This window comes from Gobio gobio (assembly GCF_949357685.1).
Source record: "Gobio gobio genome assembly, chromosome: 6".
Lineage (NCBI taxonomy): Eukaryota > Metazoa > Chordata > Actinopteri > Cypriniformes > Gobionidae > Gobio > Gobio gobio.
Window position 1 is genome coordinate 51,419,965 of NC_137102.1, and position 26,528 is coordinate 51,446,492.

General features: G+C 38.9%; 2 protein-coding genes across 4 annotated transcripts in view; both read left to right on the forward strand.

The window, feature by feature from the left end:
- The first annotated feature begins 233 nt into the window (after positions 1-233).
- Positions 234-13,398, forward strand: klf6b (Kruppel like factor 6b). Its single transcript, XM_079820025.1, has 4 exons — positions 234-541; positions 3,000-3,465; positions 11,194-11,317; positions 11,401-13,398. The coding sequence occupies exons 1-4, from the start codon at positions 440-442 to the stop codon at positions 11,450-11,452; spliced, it is 744 nt and encodes a 247-aa protein (XP_079676151.1). The 5' UTR covers positions 234-439; the 3' UTR covers positions 11,453-13,398.
- Positions 13,399-14,458: 1,060 nt separating this feature from the next.
- Positions 14,459-26,528, forward strand: part of pitrm1 (pitrilysin metallopeptidase 1) — a 24,948-nt gene continuing 12,878 nt past the window's right edge. For all 3 annotated transcript variants that reach the window (XR_013816758.1, XR_013816759.1, XM_079819981.1), the window contains exons 1-12: positions 14,459-14,667; positions 14,909-15,005; positions 16,103-16,209; positions 16,333-16,484; positions 20,508-20,622; positions 20,707-20,803; positions 21,333-21,493; positions 21,582-21,708; positions 21,799-21,887; positions 25,504-25,632; positions 25,723-25,836; positions 26,020-26,116. Coding sequence is in view for 1 of the 3 variants with exons in the window: in XM_079819981.1 (XP_079676107.1) it covers positions 14,621-14,667; positions 14,909-15,005; positions 16,103-16,209; positions 16,333-16,484; positions 20,508-20,622; positions 20,707-20,803; positions 21,333-21,493; positions 21,582-21,708; positions 21,799-21,887; positions 25,504-25,632; positions 25,723-25,836; positions 26,020-26,116 (1,332 nt within the window). In the remaining 2 variants the exon portion in view is untranslated. The remainder of the gene's footprint in view (positions 14,668-14,908; positions 15,006-16,102; positions 16,210-16,332; positions 16,485-20,507; positions 20,623-20,706; positions 20,804-21,332; positions 21,494-21,581; positions 21,709-21,798; positions 21,888-25,503; positions 25,633-25,722; positions 25,837-26,019; positions 26,117-26,528) is intronic.

Here is a 26,528-nt window from a genome sequence, read left to right on the forward strand (position 1 = left end):
ACCAGACGTGTGTGTAATGGCCTGACATCAAATAGACTTAAAATATTACTTCCTCAATGTCAACCAAAGGGGTATGTTTATATACCTCCCCAGAAATAGCGCCAACTACAACCCACCAATCATCACCCAGAGAGGCACACCGATAACCAATCATCAACCAGATCTGCTGACTGACGCACCCAGCGGGTGGAGTTGAAACGGTGGGCGAGGCACGGGCAGCACTCCTCTGATTTGTCCGCTTACCGCTGGTGACGACGCTCAACGTGTTTTCGCTTGTTTTGAAATGGGGAAGTTTGCAACTTCGCAGCGCTTCTGTGCAGCCGAGCGTCCGCTAAAGAGAAACAACCTGTTGCCTTGCGTCCGTGCATGAAGACACGGCGGGAATTCGCCTTTTCCAGGATTTCCAGCTGGGTTTGACAGATCTGCGCGTGGGAGGGATATGGATGTTATTCCCATGTGCAGTATATTCCAGGAGCTGCAGAGTGTCCTTGACACGGGATACCTGTCCGCTCTACCATCTTTGGAGGAGTACTGGCAACAGGTACTGTAAACGTTTAACCCGCCTATTTATTTTTCGAATACTTTGATCAAACAGATATGATTAATAAAAGCAGAGATATCGGATTTATTTGTATATAATATTTCCTAACCTTACGTTTTGCCTGTAGTATTGAGAATGAGGAGATACGTCATGGTCGTGGGCGGAGTCTGGCCCGTACACCATTCCGGGATCCGACGCTATCGGTTGCCAGGGGTAACATTGTAAGAGCGAAACAGAGATCAGAGCAGGAAAGACGGCTCGAGGAATTATCATCGCGGCGTTTAAGCGGAGAAATTACGAGAAAACTTGAAATGGAGAAGAAGAGGTCTCGTACAGGGAGAAACTTACTACCAGCGCCAAGCTGAGGTATTTAGAGAAGCTGATATCAAAAACGTTGACCCATACGAGCTGCCACGGCAGAACTCTTTACCACCTTGCACTGAAATGTTTCTATAAATATATTTCCTGTGCATTCTGAATAATAAATATATCTCCCCACTATCCTGCAGCAGTCCAGTGCTCGTCATCCTTAGCAGTGTTTTTCTCTTACTGATCATATTTTGTACCTGTTGAGTTTATATTTTTAAATTAATTTGACTAAAAATTTAAATGATCGTTTGTGTGCGCTGGTGCTTTTATTCCAGCCTTCTTGAGTAGAATGAATGCTCGGTACGTGCTTTAAATGGATGTAATGTTAACCATGTTAAATATTGAATTAATCTTAAACAGTGATGCACAGTAGAGGAAAATGACAGTCAACTAGGCCTACCTTGAATATTAATTAAGCGTTTTGGGCATAAACATGTTTATAGCATACAGTAAAATGACCGACAATGAAAAATGACAGAATAGTGATCAACATGTTTAATACAAATAAATAAAGGTTCGTATTGATCAAGTGTCTCACACTTCAGCATCGCGCTCACTAGTTAAGACCATGACTGACACCCTGTGGTGAAATAATGGCGTACGTTTACCAGCCGCTGCTTTCTCAGATCGGCTTGGGTGGATTAAAACTTAATGTTCAGTTGAGTTTGGAAAACTATGTACATAGTAATCATCAGAATATCTCTTCTCCAGTCTCTGTCCGAATTCATTACCTGGCGGGCAGACCCCCAAAATGGCGGAAGGGGGGCGGGGCGCTGTGTCGTGACGACATCTCCTCATTCTCAATTGAAAATATTGTGCTCTTATTACGGCTGCATTTATTTGATCGAAAATACAGTTTAAAAAAGCAATATGAAATATTATGGCAAAGCTGAATTTTCAGCATCATTACTCCAGTCTTCAGAAATCATGCTAATTTGCTCTTATTACTATCAATGTTGAAAACTGCTTCATAATTTCTGGAAACTGCGAAACATTTTATTTTTAAGACCCTTTGATTAGATTAATTTATTTGTAAGGGGACAATGCAATTTCATAAAATTACATGAACAAACATGAATAAAAAAGCCAGAATTAGCCAAAAGGCTATTTTTCATCTGTAGTCCCCTGGCCAAGATGTTAAACGAGCAAAAATATGACACTAATATACATAATTTAGCACAAAACAAATCTAATAAAAATTACTGGCAAATGACAAATACACAAAACACATAGCTAAAACAACCATGAAAAAACACAGGACATTCAGCCTATAAAAACAATAACAAAACAAATTGTTTGATAAAGAGACACAACAGGTTCAAGTTAGTGTTGACAGCTATATGTGTCAATCAGCCATTTTTTTTAACTGTTTAGTAAAAGCTTTATAAGTAATTGCCTGTCTAATTTCATCTGGTAATCTGTTCCACTCACTAGCGCCTGATGAATAGTAATAGAAGTTTTTGTAACATTATGAATGTCTTTACTGCCGCTTTTGATCAATTTAATGCGATTTCTTTCTTTGTTTTATTAAATCTTACCGACCCCAAACTACAGTACTAGTGTATAACTTTGATAAAAATACATGGGAGTGACCAGGGCTTGTTGTTATACTTTTTACTCCAGTGAAGATTTTTTTTTTTCTCCAATTAGTTTTACATACAGACATATAACTTAAAATCTTGGCTACAAAGAATGTGGCATGCAAAAATGTAAAAATTCTGTCATCATTTACTCATGTTCGTGTCATTTTATACCAGGTATTTAGTTTTGCTGAATCTCAGAAGTGTTCTTTTTTTCAAAATGCTGTAGAGCTCCAAAAATGACCATCACCTATAATGTGAGGAATAAACATAAATATATTGGACTGCTTATGTTTACTTTGTCATTTTTAGAGCTTTTATACTTTCTTAGTAGGCCTATAGAAAAGGACACTACTGATATTCTGCTAAACCTCACATTTAGTGTTCCTCAGAAGGAAGTCCTACATGTTTAGAATGACATAAGGTGAATAAATGATGACATAATTTTATTTTTGAATTATGCTATTTACATGCATATAGTGCATTGATTGCCTTTGTCTCTCTTACAGACTTGTCTTGAGCTTGAGCGCTATCTGCAGAACGAGCCCTACGTCTCTGCAGCTGATTTGAGATCAGTGTGCGAGTGTGACGATCTGTGGAACCAGTTTCTGCGGTGCTGTGGGACTGGAGCGAGCTTGTCTCCGGCAGAAGCTTCTGTCCCCAGTCAGGACGGGATGTCTACGGCTTCCCATTCGTCAGTCGGCAGCTGTGAGAAGATCACTGCCTCTCCTGATGTGGTCACACACCCACTGGGTCAGCAGCCTGTTACCACACACACGCCACCGACGCCACCCTCCTCGCTCTCCCTTTCTCTTATGGAGGTTAAAAAAGAAGCAGAGGAGGCGAGAGGGGAAGAGGTCCAAGGTGAGGGGTCATCCGAAGGACGAAGGAGAGCTCATCGATGTTACTTCAACGGTTGCAGGAAGGTGTACACCAAGAGCTCTCATCTGAAAGCACATCAACGCACACACACCGGTAAGCAGTTTCTATGTGACGGTCTATAATCCTACCTGTATTTTCACTTACTGTTGCCACAACAGTTTTTTCAGCTTTGGGAAACACAACATCTCTCATTCGGATTGTGCTGAAAGTCACTCCGATAAAGCTGCCATACAACGCTTTTTTTTATTTTTATAAAATGACTCCTAACCCTGTAAAGCTAACTGTATTGATATGCAAATTTGTAAGGCATCTAAATTATTAACATGATCAAAACCTTGTTTTACTACACATTCGTTAATGTCCACAGCTGTAATAGTAAAATAACGTAGTAAAAGTATTTGAGAGGGGTTCCACATTTGAAATGAAATATACATTTCAAATGCAAAGATGTCAGCCAATCACAAAAGTGGGTTTTACAACAGACACACCCCTTCAAACAGAGCATTCAAGCCAGAGGGCTAAAATCAGGATAGAAAAATGCCTTTTATTTGTATATAATGCATTTTATAATGTAAAAATCATACTAACAATATAAGTACACCTCAGGAAAAATAAAAATAATACAAAAAATCACCTCATGGGGCCTGGATCATATTTGATGCATGAATTTTGAAGGCCTCTACATTATCAGCAAGATCAAAACTGCTGATAAACCTGTTGACAGCCCACAATCTTCTACATGCCTTCTGGTATATTATTGATAGTTCAAAATAAAAAAAGCATTCAAAAGGCCTTTTAGTATAATTTGCTGTGAAATCTTGAATGATTTTTATAAAGCAAACTTAATAACTTTTTATATTGTTAGTAATATTTCAAAATTAACACCTAATGGACTGAAGCAACTTAGGTTTACTTTATTATCCATACTTAATTTTATAGAAACAATCATGTAAATCATATATACACAAGTATCAAATATGATACATCAGGGTTTTGAGGAACATTTATTTTTTCATCTCTCAATCACCATTGTATTGCATTGCATTATGTTTTGCCTGCCACAATAAAAACTTAAGAGTTTAGATCATAAAAATATATATAGATATTTATATGCATTTTATGCAAGTAGTCTGCTGTACTGTTATAAAGATCTCATTGTTTTACATTACATGTTAACCTAATCTTACTTTGTGGCCATATAAATACATATAAATGCACTAAATTGCATATTTATGTTCAGTTTGGACCTCAAATTGAGTTGTTTTTTTCCTCCTCCTCCTCGTATATCACACTATTATGAGCCATGAAAGTCTGATGTATCAAATATGTTACGCAACAAAAAACACTTGTATTTTTAGATTGTTTTTAATATTTTGTCTGAAGCTTCAGTAAACTCCATTAAAGCTTCACAAATTGATACTGGCCAGAACTACAGTGATTCCCAGGGCGTGAACTGATCAAATGTATACTTTGTATGCAATGTATGTCGCTTTGACTAAAAGCTCCTGTCAAATGCATACATGTGAATATAAATGTCTCCTCTTCACAGTTTCAGTCCATGCACAATATGTGTTCATTTCCATGTGGCTCTGCTGTTGCGTCATGCTCATTGTTTGAATATTTAGTACGCAGAGGCTGTGACCTCCTCCTCTGGAGGCAAATGTTTGAAGAGTGTGGTTTGGTGACTCCCTGCATTCTTGAAGTGCTCATTCTTCAAGATGCTGTCATACACTCTAGGAACATAGATTACAACACTGAGTGCATTAACCCTTTACCCACACTCTTCGTCTTGCATGCAATCTCAAAGAATGTTGGCAAACTTTACTGACTTTACTAAGAACTAATAAAGATCACGAGGAAACCCAGATCACATCAAAGAACACCATGTAGACACGGGCTTCCGGGTATGGATGTGCTCCGACATGCTCCACACTTAGTGATTACATACAAGCAGGATTTGCTTTTCTTACTATGCTTTGTTGATTTTCAAATGTCCTCTAAATACACAAATTGACAAGCCTAAAAATAAAAACCCCAAAAATTGGTGACACCATAACAATGTGTGAAAAATAAAGGTTCCAAAAGGTTTTTTTTCTGCAATGATGCCATAGAAGAACAGTTTTTGGTTCCTCAAAGAACAGTTCTTAAAAGACAACATTTTTTTCTTAGTGTAAAGAACTGAAAGAACCAATTTTGTGCAATGTAAAGGTTCCATGGATGTTAAAGTTTCTTCATGGAACCATCGATGTCAATAAAGATGTCTTTATTTTTAAGTGTAACCAGGCGTGTGGTCCCAGTGACATGTAATTTTTCTGTCCACACCAAATGTAAGAAATGCTGCCCAACAAGGCACAATCATAGACCGTAAAAAAATATGGACAACGCGACTTCATTGGCTTCCGCTGACGAGATTTGCAGCTTTCGGAGGCCCGCACACGCCGCTGACATCTGACTCGGTCCCAAATCTGCACAGGAGTGATCTCGGGACCGGAGTTGGGCAGTAGAGAGCAGGAAGTAGAGGCGCGATTATCAAACGCCTGCCCACACTCTCGATTAGGGCTGAACGATTAATTGCATTTGCGATAATATCACGATATGATAAAACACGATTTCCTAACCGCGAAGGCTGCGATTATAGTCTATTTATATTATAGCCAGTATTGATTTCAAAGTCTGCTCCTCTTCCGTGGCTAATATTAATGTCATAGTGATCCGCTCTCCAGTGGTTCAAGTCTTACCTCTCAGGTAGGTCCTTCAGGGTGTCATGGAGAGGTGAAGTGTCTAAGTCACATCATCTAGCTACTGGAGTTCCCCAGGGCTCAGTGCTTGGACCACTTCTCTTCTCCATCTACATGTCATCTACATGTCATCATTGGTATCGGCCATTCAGAAACATGGCTTTTCCTATCACTGCTATGCCGACGACACTCAACTCTACTTCTCATTTCAACCTGATGATCCATCGGTTGGTGTTCGTATCGCTGCCTGCCTAACAGACATTTCAGCCTGGATGAAGGAACATCACCTGCAACTCAACCTTGCAAAGACAGAACTGCTTGTGGTCTCAGCCAAACCAGCACTGCATCACAATCTCTCCATTCAGCTAGGATCATCAACCATAACTCCGTCCAGGACAGCCAGGAACCTTGGGGTTGTGATTGATGATCAGCTAAAATTCACTGACCACATCACTGCAACAACCCGGTCCTGCAGATTTGCACTATTCAACATTAGGAAGGTTAGACCTTCCGGCATGCACTACCAAACCCTTGCAACTGATCCAGAATGCAGCGGCGAGGTTGGTCTTTGGTGAGCCGAAGAGAGCGCACGTCACGCCTCTCCTCATCAGTCTGCACTGGCTGCCAATAGCCGCTCGCATTAAATTCAAGACACTGGTGCTCGCCTTCAAAACATCCACTGGCTCTGCACCAATATACCTAAACTCGCTCGTTCAGACTTACACACCCTCCAGGAACTTGCGTTCTGCCAGTGAACGACGCCTTGTGGTGCCATACCAAAGAGGCATGAAATCGCTGTCACAGACCTTTTCCTGGACCGTTCCCACCTGGTGGAATGACCTGCCTATCTCAATTCGTGCGGCCGAGTCTGTGGCCATTTTCAAAAAACGTCTAAAGACACATCTTTTCCAGCAACACCTGACCGATCGAAAATAGCACTTATCATTCTATTCATTGTCTGTCTGTCTAATTTATTTTAAAAAAAAATTAAAAAAAAAAATTCTGTTCTGTGCTAGACTAACTGAGACTTGTTACAGCACTTGCATATTGCTGATATTGTTGCCCTTCGACTGCTCTACCTGCTTCTATTGCCCTCATTTGTAAGTCGCTTTGGATAAAAGCGTCTGCTAAATGACTAAATATAAATGTGATCCTTACTCCGTGAAGTCAAGCAGCAAAAGTCAAGAGACAATGAGCAAAAACTACTGGCTCATTTTCGGGTGAACTAAATATGCAAGACTAGTCTTACATGTCACTGTTTATAACACAGGATGTTCATCTATTGCTGGGCCACTTTAAAAAAAAATGGGGGCATAAATTAAGAGTATACTCACTTCTCCAGGCACCACTACACCACTGCTACAAATGCTCAACGAAGGCTTCATTTATGTCGTTTGGAGTGCAGTGTGCGTATATATTACAAATAAGAAGCTCACTGACAGAAGGCTTTCCGTATCAAATGTTCGCGCCGCGCTTTGTGAAGAGTGCTCGCGTTTAGTGAAGAGTGCTCGCGCACGTGTCTTTGTGCGTCTCGAAATGCTTTTATGCATTAATGCTTAAATACTGAAAGCACGCTTTGATCATTGCTTGTAATATGTTTTTTTGTTGTTTTTTTATGTTTTGCAGATATTAGTTTATATATTTAAAATTGCAACTGTTTTATTTAAAATGTTATAATGTGTAGTTATTTATTTTAAAAAGCACTTATAATTACATATGATAAAAAAAGATTTTAAGTTTGTAATAAATTAATAAGATTAATTATTAAGGAAAAATTTCAGGAATTGTTTTGGAATCGGATCATGACTCCCAGAATCGGAATCGGATCGTGAGGTGCCACCATTACTATACAATGATGTATTGTTGAATAATACAGAAGATAAAGAGTTAAAAAAATAATTGCATATTAAATCGCAATCGCAATATTGGTTAAAAAAAATCGCAATTCGATTTTTTTCCAAAATCGTTCAGCCCTACTCTCGATCGAGGCGCGTAGGCTTCAGTTTCTGAGAGGAGTGCTGCAGGATTGGGCATAATCGATGCAGTTCACAGTGAAAAACCTATACTTCGCATTTTCATGACCTTTTATAGTTTTTCTTATGAAACTTGATGGATATGTCATATATCCAATGTTTCTTAAAGGAACACTCCACTTTTTTGAAAATAGGCTCATTCTCCAACTCCCCTATAGTTAAACAGTTAAGTTTTACCGTTTTCGAATCCATTCAGCCGATCTCCGGGTCTGGTGGTAGCACTTTTTAGCATAGCTTAGCATAGATCATTGAATCCAATTAGACCGTTAGCATCTCGCTCAAAAAATTACATTTTTCCTATTTAAAACTTGACACTTCTGTAGTTACATCGTGCACTAAGACCAATGGAAAATGAAAAGTTGCGATCTTCTAGGCCGATATGGCTAGGAAGTATTCTCTCATTCCTGCTTAATGATCAAGGAACTTTGCTGCCGTACCATGGGTGCAGCAGCAGGGGCGCGGGAAATGGATTGCAAATGCAATGCAAATTTTTGTTCATTTACATTTCTTCATTTTTAGCATTTAGTAATTTATTTATAATAAACACTTTAAGTGGCACTTTATGTTGTTAAAACAAGTATAGTAGGCTGCATATAGGCTGCTCCTTTTCGCTCGCATGCTCTGGTAAGGTAGGCAGGCTTTTTGCGTAAATTTTTATTCCCTGTCGCTGTGCAGGCTCTTGTACTGTATATGACAGCTCAATAACCCTTTTATTTAAAGGTTTAATGTAGGCCATAGTCCATTGTATTACAATTGCAAGAAGGATCAATAATGTCAAAAATGTGATGTGCAGTCAAATGTCTCTGTGTGTAGGCTGTAGGGATGCGCGGTATACCGGTACTGAAAAAATACCGGTATATATTTTATTTCAAACGGTACGATATCATGATTTTGCTCATTTCGGTATATGCTGCTGTTCCGAAGTTCACCGCTAGGTGGCAGCGCGCTACCCAAACTGACGTGAAACCGGCAAATGTGGCAACAGAACAAGATGAATACAGCAGTTGAATCTCACTCAACACGCACAAAACTCATTAAAAAAAGAGAGGAGTAGACGTGAAACTTGGAATTACTTAACTTATAAAACTGCTGAAGAACCATCAAACCTTGCCAAGCATCGGTCACTTAATTCCTGACTTGTAAGACATTATGAGATCGACAGGTGAGTGCATAATTCTAACGATCTAATTTAGACATTTTTCTTTTAACACTGATTAACGCACATACATAAGATCGTATCGTTTAAATATAATGAAATCTCCAGCGTTCCTTTCAACCAGTGACGTTACTTTAGACCTAATATTTGCACGCATACTGTTGCACTATTTACATCCGCGAAAGACATACCCAACTCTGTTTATGTGATTACTCACTAAAGATTGACATTTTTGACATAATTTTGTGTGTATTTGACTGAGGAAAAACAATTTAATTTGGAATGCGCAAGCTCTTTAGGCCTGTGTGTGTGTGTTTGTTGTTGGCATGAGCGCAAAGAAAGCTCTCTCTCTCAAAGAGCTCTCATCCCATATGTATTACGAAATGCTATAAAATCGCTTGCATGTTCAAATTGGCGAGGTTTAAAAAGACGTGGGCAGTGATTTCCGTCAGCTGTCCCGCAACGGAAGCGAAAGTGTTGAATCTGAGCGTGCAGACTGCTTTTATAGTCCATGCATGATGTCTTTTGAAGCCAGAAGCAATTTGCTCATTTTGAGAGAATGGAGACGCGCAGTAATGCTGAAATTACTTACAAAAAAGTTTCCAAATGACTGATTAATGTGATAATCTTTGTTGATTAATTTAATAATAAACATTTGCGGTAATTTCCCGCTTCATAAACCCAAAACTTGCGAGAGTGAGTAAAATTATGCGCAATACCCGCATCAAAATTCAGACCCTGTATGGTATCGATTTAATATCGGTACTTCGGTATTAGATTGTGGTACCGTACCGAAGCCAAAATTGTGGTATCGAGCCATCCCTAGTAGGCTGTTTAAAGTCTTGAAGTTGAGCAATAGAGTCTTTGGACATGCCATAGTAAGAGAGTTGCAATAATCCAAACAAGATGTAATAAGCGCATGGATTGCAATCTCTATGGTTTTCTCGAAAATAAATGATCTAGTCTTAGAGAGAAGACGTAGCTGGAAAAAAAAAAAAATCTGATCACCGCATGTATTTGTTTTTCAAAGTTCTTAATGCAGGACGAAGTAAATGGAGCAAGGTAGTCCAGGTCAATGCTTCCGCTCCCAGATTTTCCATGAGGGCCAAAGACTATAACCTTGGTTTTAGATTCATTCAGAAATGAGAATTTTTGAAAAAAACACAGTTTCACTTCATCTAGGCATGCAAAAAGAGGTTTCAGAGCAGCATGTTTGTTGCGTTTCAGAGGTAAATGCATTTGGGCATCATCTGCATAGCAGTGAAATGGTACACCATGTTTTCTGAAGATGGAGCCCAGAGGAAGTAAATACAGAGAAAAAAGAATGGGTGCGAGAATTGAACCCTGCGGCACTCCACAGGAGAGTTGGGCAGGCGAGGAACAAAAATTACCCAGTCTTACAGAGAAACTTCTATTCGTTAAATATGATTTAAACCATCTGAGGACAGTTCCCTGAATGCCCACAGAACATTCTAGTCGGGATAGGAGAATTTTATGCTGTGCAGAGGCTTAAAACCAGCCTGAAAATTTGAGCTAAGGAAAGACTGAAGTTGAATGAGAACAGTTGAATTGACAAATAAATAAATAAAAATTTTTATTTAAGTAATTTTAAATGAACTTAATATAACTTCAAAATAGTCAGTAGCAAAGAAACACATTACAGAACACATTTCCTCTGGGCTCTATCTTCATGTCACATGACAAATAAAATGTCATCTTTTGTTATTAAGTGTTTATTATTTTTAAACGGTTTATTTGTTTTAATTTTACATTTTTATGAACCAAGTAAATTCATTAATTTTCATTAATTCATGAACCCCATTTTGGGAGTCCTTGAATTAGCCCATGTGTGATGTTATGTTGAAATTGTCGTGTGTTTGCTCGTCCCCTGCAGGTGAGAAGCCGTACAGGTGTTCGTGGGATGGCTGCGAGTGGCGCTTCGCTCGAAGTGATGAACTGACAAGGCACTTCAGAAAACACACTGGAGCAAAACCCTTTAAATGCAGCCACTGCGACAGGTGACCGCGAATATGTGTGTGTGATCAGACACCGTGTTTCAAACTCAGATTTTGAGCTATTCATAACCATCGTCTTCTTTCAGGTGTTTCTCCCGTTCTGATCATCTGGCCCTTCACATGAAGCGACACATCTGAAGGAGGGGGAGTGAGGGACGGACACACAGCACAAGAATTAACAGAATGTGTGTGTAAGAATCACAGAGACCCGCACAGCTGGTTTTTTATGTATTCTTTGAGTGTCAGTGTTGCACCTTCTTGCCAATTATATGCTTTCAGCAAAAGGGTAATAGATTTTGTTCCCATGCTGGTGACATTTGACTTGTTGACTCAAGTTAGCATATCTATGAATGCGTTGACAATGCAAACAAAGTCTGGGGCTGAAAGTTAACATATTTGCAGGCTTTGCAAATATATTCATTTCACTCTGCTTTATAAAAATAAAACAATGGTCCACACAGAACATGCACTAGCAAAAATTTCAGTTTGACACATTTTACCATATCCAAGTCTGCATGCTTTTCCATTCTGTACTAAAAATGACCCACACCACAAAAAAACTACAACTAGTATTTTGTAGAAATTATATAAAAATATATACATATATAAAGAAACTGCACCAAAGGCCTTACAGTATGTATATACAGTATGTATATATGCAAAAAATAAAGCTTTATTTTGTATGAATTTTAAAAGTTAAGTAACACTTTGCATTAACACACACACACTGAAAACTCTCGGCTTTATTGTGCAGCTGCAGAGCAGCTTTTATTCAGAGCGGCTGTGTGTCCATCCATGTAGTTTATAAGAACACATATTTGAGATGAATAAAAGTGTTTAATTGCTGTTTATTACGTCTATCATATATAGTTTGCATATCACCTGCTTCATCCAGCAGTTACAGGTTCATTAACTGTGCTGATATTACTGGTAACAAAACCCTTTTAACCACTAAAGCAACAAAATTGCTAAGGACTAAGAACTTCGTATTAGTGCTTTAAAATCATGCTCTTGAGCTGAAATATGAGTCCTTTATCAAGAATTATTTTGGCCAGTTAAATTCCGTTTTGGCCTTGAAACGTTGGATGAAACGGGGAAAAAACGAATGGTTGCGTAATGTCTGATTTGTGTTATTGAATTGTTACCTAAAGAGAGGAACTGGATTTGCTACTGTGTAGTATGCTGTCATTTTGTGTTTTTTTTAAAAAAAGCATCAGGAACTTTCACTGGCAGTTTTCTGGTTACTGTGAGCACAGATTGACATGATGTTGGCGGGCGGCTCAGATGAAGCTCCTGCATGTGTTGTCCAGATGTTTAAAGCCCTGCAGGTGTTACAGAGATGAGGGTGTTCACTCAGGGAATGATAATATGAAAGCTGTTTATGTGTAACTGGAATTCGCAATATCTCTAGAGGAATTTAATATGCACTCTAATATTATCCCTTAAAAATACGCAGTATCTTTAGGGGAATTTAATATGCACTCCTATATTATCTCTTAAAAATGCTTTTGCATGTTAAGATTTTTAAAGGTTATGAGCTAAACAATGTAATAAACATTTTACTTTTGTTTCATGCTATTTGAACAATAGTTTGAAATGTGAGTTTTTCCTCAATTTCCTGTAAACCGTGATCATTAACATGACTTTTGTAACCTTTAAAATATCTCTGCCTAGAGGGCCTGATGTAATGGTTTTGTTTTATTATTTTTTTATTATAAAAAATGGTACTTTTGTTTGTGTCTGCTCTCTTGTTTTCTTTGTTAAAAGCAGATCTATATATAAAGCAGCAATTTAGTATAACATTTTTATTCTATTGTTGTAAATTTTATACTTCAACAATAATAAATGATTTTTATATACCTGTTTTGTAGTTTATTAGATTATACATTAGATTCTCATTACAGGCCTGGACGGCTGCAATTCATGTTTTAGAGATAAATGAGGGATCCTGTATCAGAGACAACAATAAAGATCCACAGGAGGACTGTGTGGAAACAGTAAACAAAGACTCTTCTGGAACATTGTGCACACCAAAGTATGATGCTCTTTGTTCAATGTTACAATAAATGTTCAGTACTGCAGGTTCATGGGAGTGTTTTACAGACTTGTTCCTCTACATGAACTTAAAACACAACTGTGAGATGAACGACATGCTCTACAGACCCACCCTCAAACACAAAAACACTGGGAAAGAAACGTTCTTTCAAATTCAGACTTAAATAGGACTGTCAGAAGATTTCAGTTCTGAAAAGGAAACCAAATAAATGTTTTGTAACATTAACAGAAAATTCTAAATTCAATAAAAAACTGGAATAATTGAATAATATGAAAACATCACACATGGACTTTATAATAGACTATGTAAGTTGTATAAAATTACAAACATATTCTAATTTATCAATTTGAAGAAATTGCTAAATTCAGTGTAAATCTGCAGTAATTAAATAATATAAGCATTACAGGTTAAATTGACTTAATCTTCTATGTAGCTAATAAAGATGCCCTCGCATAGAGTAAGAAGAGTAAACCATATTTGCTTCACTTAAAGCTTCAAATAAAGATTGAATCAATTAGGCTACATCGTGGCGACATTAACAATGTAGGCCACGTCACAAAATTATTAATTCAAGAGATTTGTTCAAAAACGATTATTCATCCAGTAATTAAACAAGTGAAGACATTCATTCAAACCGATTTATATATATATTTCTATATAGACTGTAGCAGTTAACATTGTCAGAGCCTCTATGGGAAGAAACCATAGCAATTATTTGTAAGGAAAATTCCCTCTAGACCGTATAACCGATAACAACCGTATCGGTTTAAAACGTTCTAAAATATTTAATGCTAATGGTTAACTCCCCAAAAAGTTGATTTTGTTGCTCCCTCCCTTCTTTTCTAAGTGCTGCTTGACCCCCTTTTACCGGTTTCTACTGACATCTGCTGGTGTTAAATGGTCAAATGTTCAAATTTTTTAAAACCATGCATCCTGCATTCCATCTCATTTATCTTAAAATTCTAAAGGTTTAAATAAAACCGTGTTTTGTATGCTCAAGTTTACAATTATTTTTGTGTTTTTCATTATTATTGCCCATACTTTTATTTTGTAGCAGCTGCGTTCTTAGCAGTTGAGAGGTCACGTCTAGTGCGCATGCGTTGTGTACAGCATGCCATGGGACATGGAAGGACAGATCTTTTATCGTAACGGAAACATGACTCTATGAACTCACATATAATACGTTTTAACGTTTAAATCTGCACGGCAATCGCATAAGTTATTAGAGACAACAGATTTGGAAATCTAAAATGTTTCGTCAAAGTAAGACAATCATTAGGAAACTCACAAATTTGAGGTGAGTAAAACTACACACCTCAGTTGAATTAAACTTCAGTCCTTCGGTTTCAGACATACGCGTGGTCTGATTTAGGGCGTTATTAAAATGTTAACTGTCAATAATTTATCAATTCTGGCCATTGTTATTAATTGCCATCATGTTTATAGGTCTAACTTTGACGTGTGTGATGTAGTCCATTGAGAAAAGCTCAGTCATGCTGATTCGTGTGATGTAAGTCTGATGAATGAGGGGTTTGTAGTTTGCAGGGATCATGGAGGTCGAGAGGCAGCTCTGCTGTAGAGAGAGCACTGCAGTACACAGTGGGACAGAAGATCCAAGGATTCACTGTTCAAGAGGTAAAGAAAGAGTAAACAAATCATGAAAGTACATGTGATTTCTGTATTGTTTCTGTTTCATCACATACGTTGAACCTTCTCAGTCTGATAGTTTCTCTAAAACTAAGACAAGATTCAACCAAGATCCATTGCATTTTGCAAACTAAAATCCCTGTCATGTGCAATGCATCTTGCTTTATTTAGTAAAGCCTTACATGTGAAATAATAGTTTTTTTTATTATTATTGGAACAGTTTAGACAAAATATGAAAGAGACATTTAAAAGTTTGCATGTTTAAAAAAAAATGTTTTGAGTCATGTTTGATACATAAGGCTCTTGTGGCTCATGTAGTATGATATATGACAATATGGAGCATTGGCGCAAACTGAGCAAAAATATGCTATTTGGTGCAATTTATATGGCTAAAAAAGGAAGATGAAATTCTGATAGCTTGTAATGTAAATCAATGAGATACTCATTACCGTGTAGCAGCCTACTTGCATAAAATGCATATACATATCAGTCACTATCTTTCAATAATGTCTTAGATTATATTTAAATGCTTAGTTGTATCAAACCTCAATATCAAACATAATACAATTCAATATATTGATGATTGAAAAAGCCTGATGGATCATATTTGATGCATATTAACATTATTTCTCAAAAAAAAAATTATGTTTGGATAATCAAGCAAATCTAAGTTGTGTAAGTGTTCATCTTGAAATATTACTAAGAGTATAAGTTATTCTTATGTTTATTTCATAAAACTTATTAAAGATTCACTGTGCCCCGACCTGAAGGTGGATGTTTTTTTGCTAAAACAATTATGCACTATCAATAATATGCTAGAATGCATGTAGTAGATTGTGTTCAACAGGTTAATCAGCAAAGTTTTGATCTTGCTGATAATTTAGAGGCCTTAGAAATGCATGTATTAAATATGATACAGTAGGTTTTATAGGGTTAATTATCTTCTTAGCTGTTATGCTATAACTGTCAGACTCGGAGGGATTTCAAATGTCATCAATGATAGTCCTCCAGACAGTCACAGCCCTTCTGGACATTTTGTATGGATGTCAAGGTGACCTTGTGCTAACATTGACTGTGATTTCTAGGTTACAGCAGTGCCGGATTTGTTCCTAACGGCTGTTAAACTCTCCCATGATGCCACAGGAGCTCAGTATCTGCATGCAGCCCGAGATGATTCCAACAACCTCTTCAGGTACAGTCTGTCTGCGTCTCGAGATTGATATGCTTTGAAACATCTGAGGATTTCATTTGAACCCCATTAAATGCCCCATTGATGTGCATATCCCTTTGTGTGTGTGTGTGTTTTGCATTATAGTGTGCAGTTTCGTACCACACCGATGGACAGCACCGGTGTTCCTCACATTCTCGAGCACACGGTTCTGTGTGGCTCTCAGCGCTTCCCCTGTAGAGACCCCTTCTTTAAGATGCTCAATCGCTCTCTTTCCACCTTTATGAACGCCTTTACAGGTATTTCCCATTGTGTGTTTGTGTTCAAGGCTGTGTTCACACTTGTAGTTTGGCCAAAAAAAAGTAGTCCTGGTCTGCTTAGTGTTCACATTGATTTTTTAACACAACCTAAAGATACTGAACCTAAAGGCTTAGGGATACGTTCACAACCTTCCATGATGTACATTTCGTGACGGAACTTGCCGGACATCCAAAATAATGCTGTGTGTTGGGATAAATGCGCCCATGTATGTGCATAGCCTACATACACTCACCTAAAGGATTATTAGGAACACCTGTTCAATTTCTCATTAATGCAATTATCTAATCAACCAATCACATGGCAGTTGCTTCAATGCATTTAGGGGTGTGGTCCTCGTCAAGACAATCTCCTGAACTCCAAACTGAATGTCAGAATGGGAAACAAAGGTGATTTAAGGAATTTTTGCGTGGCATGGTTGTTGGTGCCAGACGAGCCGGTCTGAGTATTTCACAATCTGCTCAGTTACTGGAATTTTCACGCACAACCATTTCTAGGGTTTACAAAGAATGGTGTGAAAAGGGGGGGAAAAAAACAGTATGCGGCAGTCCTGTGGGCGAAAATGCCTTGTTGATGCTAGAGGTCAGAGGAAAATGGGCCGACTGATTCAAGCTGATAGAAGAGCAACTTTGACTGAAATAACCACTCGTAACAACCGAGGTATGCAGCAAAGCATTTGTGAAGCCACAACACGCACAACCTTGAGGCGGATGGGCTACAACAGCAGAAGACCCCACCGGGTACAACTCATCTCCACTACAAATAGGAAAAAGAGGCTACAAGAGCTCACCAAAATTGGACAGTTGAAAACTGGAAAAATGTTGCCTGGTCTGAGTCTCGATTTCTGTTGAGACATTCAGATGGTAGAGTCAGAATTTGGCGTAAACAGAATGAGAACATGGATCCATCACGCCTTGTTACCACTGTGCAGGCTGGTGGTGGTGGTGTAATGGTGTGGGGGATGTTTTCTTTGCACACTTTAGGCCCCTTAGTGCCAATTGGGCATCGTTTAAATGCCACGGCCTACCTGAGCATTGTTTCTGACCATGTCCATCCCTTTATGACCATCATGTACCCATCCTCTGATGGCTACTTCCAGCAGGATAATGCACCATGTCACAAAGCTCGAATCATTTCAAATTGGTTTCTTGAACATGACAATGAGTTCACTGTACTAATATGTCCCCCACAGTCACCAGATCTCAACCCAATAGAGCATCTTTGGGATGTGGTGGAACGGGAGCTTCGTGCCCTGGATGTGCATCCCACAAATCTCCATCAACTGCAAGATGCTATCCTATCAATATGGGCCAACATTTCTAAAGAATGCTTTCAGCACCTTGTTGAATCAATGCCACGTAGAATTAAGGCAGTTCTGAAGGCGAAAGGGGGTCAAACACAGTATTAGTATGGTGTTCCTAATAATCCTTTAGGTGAGTGTATGATGGTATTTTGAGCTGAGAACTCGTGAAGGGCTTATAAAATGTGTAAAGGGGTCAAAATATCAGCAGGACGAAGATCTGCAGTGAGGAGACGCGGTTCTGATGCCTGTACCGAACTGTGATGGGCAACATCGTAACTGATGACAAAAAACAAGTATTCTTGAGAATTCTGACCTTTTTAGGGTCGCATCTTGTGACAGCATGTCCCGTTTTTGTCTCATTTACATGTCTTTGGTCCATGTTGCATTCATATTACAGTCGAACCGCACCAGAGTTTGTTTGGAAGATGACCGAGACTAGGGCTGGACGATTAATCGAAAACTAATCGAAACTTATCGTAATTTTCCCATATCGGTTATTTCGGTTTTAGTCACGTGACTCCGCCCCGTCAGTCACATCAAGTGCAGTTTGCAGCCACACGGAAAGATGCAGGACTCAGTAGCAGTTATCTTTCTAGCTCAGAATTACTATGGTAATTGCATGTTTGACATAGTATATACACGTAAGTTAATCGGCGTTCTTATATGCGCTGATACACACACAGAGACGGCGCGCGCAAGCCCGGAAGCCAGATCACTTTCACTTGCGTCCTCATGAAGTTTGGAAGTTTGTCAATTAAATGAGTTTAAAGGCTTGCCAGTTTGAACATTAAAGCGATTGTGCACTATTCAAGAACAACGTAATGGAAAACTGTGACACAGAGAGCCGAGCCACGTTGTGTCTCTGACAGCGTGCGCGCCCTGAAGCCAGATCACTTTCACTTGAGTCCTCACAAATAATAATAAATAGAGACGGTATGACTAATTCACACACACACACACACACACACACACAATCACTCTCTCATTAATGCATTCAATCTGATATAGCCTACAACAAACAGAAATCTGCCCCTTAAGCCGCGTTTCCTCCACAGGAACTTTCCCCAGGAACTAGGAACTTTGAGGTGGTACTCGGTGTGTTTCGAACGCAGGAACCAGGGTCTAAATGAAGTTCCGGGTAAATATTTCCCCCTCCAAACGGCCCTGCTCCCGGGGTAGTACTTTTTCAAAGTTCGGGAACTTTTGGGGGTGGGACTTGGGCGCTGAACATGTGGATTGGTTGAACTCACGCAGCGTTTAATGCGAGGTTCGTTCGTTCGTTCGTTCGTTCTGCATTCAGTAAATATCAGTCTTGCTCTTTCTGTCTGATGGCGTGCGTTCGTCTCAGCAATCTCACGGTCAATGTCCGTAATAGCTGATAATAACATACGTTGTCTTAGGGCCCGTCCACACGGAGACGCGTATCACTGTATACGTATAAATCTTTTATCGTATTGGCGTTTTGTCCACACGGATCCGGCGTTTTGGGAGACTGAAACCGCTATTTTTTGAAACCGGGTCCTAAAGTGGATAAATCTGAAAACGACACCCTTGTGGTTTCGTGTATACAGCCAATCCGTATATTTTGTGAAACCGTGTGTCATCACACCACGTCCTGCGCGGGGAAGACTTGAAGGGATACAACTACGGGCACTGGGCATGCGCACATCAATACTGCGTTGTTCAATGACTGTATTTGCATTATTGTAAGGGTATTTTGGGGGGTTGGGGTAGGTGTATGCGTTAATAAAACACATCTGGTAAGTAGCAAATTTATTTATTGTTATTTTATTGTGAGATTTTACCTCACCTCCGACTGTTGCCGTACCCCTTCTAGCCACAACTCTTCTTCTCCGTTTTTAGTGTATTTCTGTGGCAGAATATTAAATTTAAATCTAGCTTTATGAGCTTTCAGAATACGCTTTAGTATCAGTGCTCGTCTATTTTCCGCCGTTTTGTTAATGACTTCTTTATTAAAACAATACATAACTACCAAAAGCAGCGCTGCTTGCATCTCCTCCATACTTGTTATTGTTGCAGACAGTATTGCGCAAAAATGATTACTGTCCGTCTCTGACTGGGAGGAGCAGCCGCGCGCAGTCCTTATTTGCCTAATCTTCCCGGTACTTTAGACCACAGTGGAAACACAGACAGTAGCAGATCTAGGGGGAAAAATGTTCCTGTAAAAAAAAGTTCCTGGTACAAATTGTTCCGGGTAATTTCGGTGGAAACGCGGCTATAGACAATAACTGCTGAAAAGTGAACCGTTTCCTTCAATTATTTTAAAATCACAAAGAAATGCACTTTTTCATTAGAAAAAAATATCCCACCTTTAATAGTAGAACATATGTACAGTACAAACCTTATCAGTGAACTATGAGGGGGAAAAAAGGAAAGTAAATCGTATATAATTGTAAAATAAGATAATCGCAATCAAGGTAAAATGTTCAATTAATCGAGATTTTTATTTTTGGTCAAATCGTTACAGCCCAAACCGAGACCCATCTTTTCAGCAGTATCGGTCCGCTTGCACACCAGGGTTCGGATGGCAGCGTTCACACATGTTCAAATGAACCTCACTAACAGAGCAAACGCACCAGGGTTCGTTTTAATCGTACCAAACATGGCAAGTGTGAACACACCCTAAATAAGTGTATGTGTGTGTGATTTCGTCTCTGATTATGTCAATCTCTCTCCCCAGCGAGTGATTACACAATGTATCCGTTCTCAACTCAGAATGCCAAAGACTTCCAGAACCTTCTGTCAGTCTATCTGGACGCTGTTTTCTTCCCCTGTCTTAGAGAACTGGACTTCTGGTAAAGGCCATAGCTCAGATAATGTTATTAATGGCACATAAAGTGGTTTTTGAAAAGGATTTCATGTCTTGTTTTGTTTCTCAGGCAGGAGGGCTGGAGGCTGGAGCACGAAACCCCCACAGACCCCTCGAGTCGTGTGGTGTTCAAGGGTGTGGTGTTCAACGAGATGAAGGGAGTGTTTGTAAGGAAATTCCTCTGTTCTTCTGATTTAAAAAAAAATATCAGTAATATTCTGTTTCTATAAATGTTGTTCTTTTCCTCAGAGAATCCTGAAAACAATCTATCATGGTTTCCACAAAAATATTAAGCAGCACAACTGTTTTCAACATTGATAATAATAAGAAATGTTTCTTGAGCAGCAAATCATCATATTAGAATAATTTCTGAAGGATCATGTGACACTAAATACTGCAGTAATGAGATATATATACACTTTGTAACAACACTTTGTAGATTAATAAGATGAAGCATCATTGCAGCCATTATGCCATAGTGTAAAAATAAATATCTGCATATGCCAATACAGTATATATCATCAGTGCATCTCTAAATATGCATAAGATGCATAATGCATGCTTCCCTATACAGAATATAACACTCTGTCCATAATTACAAATAGCATATGAGTTGTTACATTTACCTTTATTTTAGTTTTTTTGATGTTATAATTATTTTAGACTAACAAATGCTGTTGTATGTTTTATGTGTAGTCAGATAATGAGCGTCTATACGCTCAGCACCTGCAGAATAAACTCCTGCCCGATCATACATACTCTGTTGTATCCGGAGGGGAACCGCTAGCCATCCCTGACCTGACCTGGGAACAGTTGAGACACTTCCACGCCACACACTACCACCCCAGCAATGCACGGTACACACATAAAACACTCTGACTCACTAAATGAATGTGTGCGAAAAAGCCGACAATACTCATTGCCTGTTCTGCGTGTTTATTGCAGGTTCTTCACATATGGGGACTTACCGTTGGAGCAACACCTACAGCAGATAGAGGAAGAGGCTCTGTCTAAATTTGAGAGAACAGAACCCAACACTGCAGTTCCTCCCCAAATGCTCTGGGACAAACCCGTACGTTACACAACACGCATATGAGAAGGACCGGTCAAATTAACACGTTCAGTCCAAACGCACTTAAAATTGTTTTGTGTTTTTGCTCAGAGAGCGGATCATGTGACTTGCATGCCTGACGCACTGGCTCCTGACCCCATGAAACAAAACACACTCTGCATGAGCTATCTGCTGGGAGAGTAAGTGGACATGTAATTAGTTTTTTTCTTTCTTTTTCATGTTATGTTTTGGTCATTTCTGGTATTGTCACTGTATCAAAATGGCAGTAGTTTTTACCAATACCAGTCAACTGTCATGCTTCTCGTTACCAACAAATATTGTTACCAATATTGTAACTATTTTATTTGGATATTTTTAAAAGCAGTTCATTACTAATGCTATCAATCATTCTAAGTAAATAATACATTAAAACATTATCATGTAGCCTTCAAATATTGTTTAATTGAGTAAATATTGCATTCAATTGCCATAGGTTTACATGCCTCTAAGGTAAAAAAAAAAAAAAAAACACTTTAATTTTCTCATTATATACACTGCACCTCACCTCTTTTCTCACACTGGCCCTCATTTATCAAAAGTGCGTACACCAAATTTCCAGCGTACACCTGGCGTACACCCAAAACCACGGTGACTTTGAGATTTATCAATATGGACGTTGGCGTACGGCACGCTCAAATCCTATGCCAGCTCAGGAGGTGGTGTACGCACGTTTTGAGTTAGTGCGAAAATGCGCAGAAAAACAATTCCTAACACCACAAAACGTACTGACAAAGATATGCTATATTATGACCCACTGTAAAAAAAACAACAACAACCACAACTAAAGCCCTATTCGCACGGGATAAGTAGGCTATTATCTGGGGACCTCGTGTGATTTAAAAATTACTCCCCCACATCTGAATTTTGCGTGGCACATTCACACGGGATAAGCTGTGATTTTACTCGAATTTACGGACTTATCTCCCGGATATAATGTAAAGACTTGAAAATGTTTTTTCGTTATAGATATAGCTGTATGAAATTATAAACAGTCGTATCGATATCATTTTGATTGTTTTATAGTAATAAAAATAATTTTGTTCACTTAGAGAACAGACGCAATTAAAAACGTAAATAAGCAATATAAAAACAATATAGGCTACGACGGAAGATTCAGTTTCAAAGCTAAATGTAAAAGTGCCCATTTAAGCGAGTTGTCATTGTACTGTTCTGTTTTTGTGTTTTTCATGAAGAATAATATTAAACACACCATTCAAGCAATTTACTCCCAAATTGGTGCTCATTCTAAAGTGAAAGTATAATCCGCACGGCTGCACGGGAATTCATAACGGTGCGCATTTTATGCAGCCTAGCTCCATTCTTCGTGAAAAATAAAGATAGAAATGCGCACAGGACACAAAAACCTTGCAAAAATGATATACGATCCCCCTAATCCCGGCCAAATCACAGAGATGCCGATTCGCACGGGACTAATGTTATCACAGGACCTCGGTGTTTGGCGAAATATGGTAGGTAATTTGCGGGGGAATTTTTACTTTACATATTACAGACGTGGCTGATTGGCACGTGATTATGATCACAGGCATTCTCAGCAATTATTACAAATCACCAGAGGTCCCCACATAATAGGCTACTAATCCCGTGCGAATAGGGCTATAGTAATTATAAACTTCAGTGTTTATTTTTGTGCAACATGGACTTCAATGTTTAATTTGTGTGACTTTACCAAAGCATTTGATTTGTAGGCATATGTATTCCTCCAGTTGCGAGCCTGTGCGCTTTACCTGACGGTTCAGGCCCGGCAGCTGCGCACGGACTGGGACTGAAAATAATTCAGACTGACAAAATAATAAAAATGACATTCTTCTTCTTTTAAATAAGAATAAAATCAATAATAATAATAACGACATTCTTCTTCTAAATAACAATAAGTGTCATTAATAATACAAATCATAATAATAGGAAGAACCTTACAAATTGTCATGCAATTATTAATGTGAATGAATGGTACTCCACATCACATCATCATCACTATTGTACACCCCAATACATGTGACGTGATACGCAATTAAATGCTAATTATTTCAAAACACGTGCTGTAAAATAATGAATTGTGATAGGTAATTTCTCATCCAAACAGCTATTTAAACTGGATTTCCACCGTACACCTTTTTGTGGGCGCCTTTAATCCCACTCTTTAAACTCCCAAATAAAACAATTTTGTTTTTTTTCCACTTCCCTGGTGATGGTCTCGATCTCCACGTCAGAGAAGTTTCGCTTCTTTACCGTCTTCCATGTGTCCATGGCGTAAAATGAGGGCGTGGGGGAGGCAGAGACTTGAATTTATAGGGGCGTGTTATTCTAATGACGATCATTTTCAGCTGCGGCATTTATCAAAAGCAGGTATTGCGTACGCCTGGATTTCAGAGGTGCGCACAGCTTCATTAATCAGGCGGTGAGAGGAGTGTAAGCATAATCTTATGCCAACATATACGCCCGTTTCTATGCAAGATTGATAAATGAGGGCCAATGGGCCCTATCATAGACCCGGCACAATGCGACGCCAGGCGCGACGCAAGTGTTTTTTGCTAGTTTCAGCCCGACGCAGTTATCACTTTCATGTCCAGCGCCATGTTGTTTAAATAGCAAATGCACTCACGCTCATCTGTTCGCTCATGGGCGTGCTTGGTCTGAAAACGAAGTGTGTTCAGCAGGCGCATTGTTGGCGCGTTGCTGTTTTGAGGCAACTGAAAACGACTGCGCCGTTAACCAAAAAAACCTGGTCTAAAGTCAATAGCGCAGTATTTTTTGTGTTATATAAAGGGTGCTTTAGTAAAAAAAACCTATAGACGGGTGCACAACGTGTGTACAATCTGCTTATTACACACACAGCAGCACACAAACATGTTTAAATATTAAAAATAAAAGGATTCCTCTCTGGAGAAGCGTTCCACCATGTAAATAGGGAATCCGCCATGGTGCAAGCGCAACTGGCTTTTAAAGGGAATGGGAGATGAGACTCTGATTGGTTTATTACACGTTATGCCCAAAACACACCTCATTAAGGGTGCTTTCACACTAGCAGTTTTGGTGCGCACCCGGGTTCAATTGACGTCAGAGTTCGGTACGTTTGGATGATGTGAACGCGGTCTTCCGAACTCGGGTGCGTACTCGCGAACCGTACCAGAGTCTGCTTACAAAGGGTGGTCTGGGGAATGGTTCATGTGAACTCCGGTACGGTCCGCTGCTGATGTGAACGCAGTCGTACTAAATCGCAGAAGTGAACCGCTATTAATGACGTATGATTTGATAAAAATGTGTGTTTGTGTGTTTCACTCATTTTCCTGACAAGCGTGACCGACATACTGCAAGCAGAGAGCTATAAATCTTATTTCTGCTCGTCTTCAGCGTTCTTTAGAGCATTTGCAGTACATTTGCGGCATATAGACGCAAGTGCCATTACGCACTGAAGCTTTAGAAACAAAACCAACAGTTAAAATAAAAAATATAAAAGTGAGGTGAGCAACGTTATGCATTTCGCCGCCTTCACGCTCGCTGTCGTTACTAAGCAACTGGGTAAACAGCTGCAGCTTGGATGAAGCAAACGCACCCCGGTTCAGACACAAATAATATAAAACTTTCTGCAGTCAATATATACTTTAATTCAAATTATGAATGGGTTATATATTGAAAGCGATCAAAGCATAGTTCCAGGACTTTTGACAACACTAGTCATTTCATTATTTTTTTTTTTTGTAGTTTATCACTCTAACCTCATGTCTACATGTGTTTCAGCATCACAGACACGTTTGATGCGTTCACACTGAGCCTCCTCTCCTCTCTGATGATCTCTGGTCCAAACTCTCCCTTCTACAAAGCCCTGATCGAGCCCAATATCGGTTCTGACTTCTCCTCTTCAGTGGGGTATGTTGTTTGGCAAGACTTTAAAATCACTTCCTCGCTCTGATCAGGGGTTTGGTGGAGTGGAGCTTTATAAATGTGTGATTTGTGCAGGTTTGACGGCAGCACTAGACAAGCATCTTTCACCATTGGTCTTCAAGGCATAGCGGAGGCAGACACTGAGGCGGTCAAACACATCATTGCCCAAACCATCGATGATATAATTGCGTGAGTGTAGATTGGCTGACTGTTTTATTTGCCTTACTACAATAAATATTTTTTTAATGAAATCAAGCTTTTGCTGAAGCTGCACTCAGTTTTGACTTTGAGAGAATCTGAATTTGCTTGTGATGTTCACTTTGGATAAAAGCACCTGCTAAATGAATAAATGTAAATGAATTGCTGTTTCAGAACTGGTTTTGAAGAGGAGCGGATTGAAGCTCTGCTGCATAAAATCGAGATTCAGATGAAACATCAGTCCACCAGCTTCGGCCTTGCTCTCACTTCAGTGAGTAAACTTGCACACAAACGTGTACTTGTATTTATTTGTATTTTATTTTGCTAATTTTATTGAATGTTATAGAAAAGGTCAAGAATGTTTTCTGCAAAAGAAATATTGATTGACATGTCAGAACATGCTCTTACCATCAAGCCACGGCTCTGACAACTTCTATTGTTCTTAAAGGGACAGTTCACCAAAAAAAAATCTGTCATCAGTTACTCATGTTTAAGTAAGACTTTGGTTAATATTTGAAACACAAATTAATATTTATGACTTAAGAGAACTACCTATTTTTTTTTACAGTTGTTATTCTTAAAGGAGTAGTTGAAAATTAACCCATGATTTACTCCCCCTCAAGCCATCAGGTGTATATGAATTTCTTCTGAATTTCTAATGAACACAATCGGAGTTCTATTAA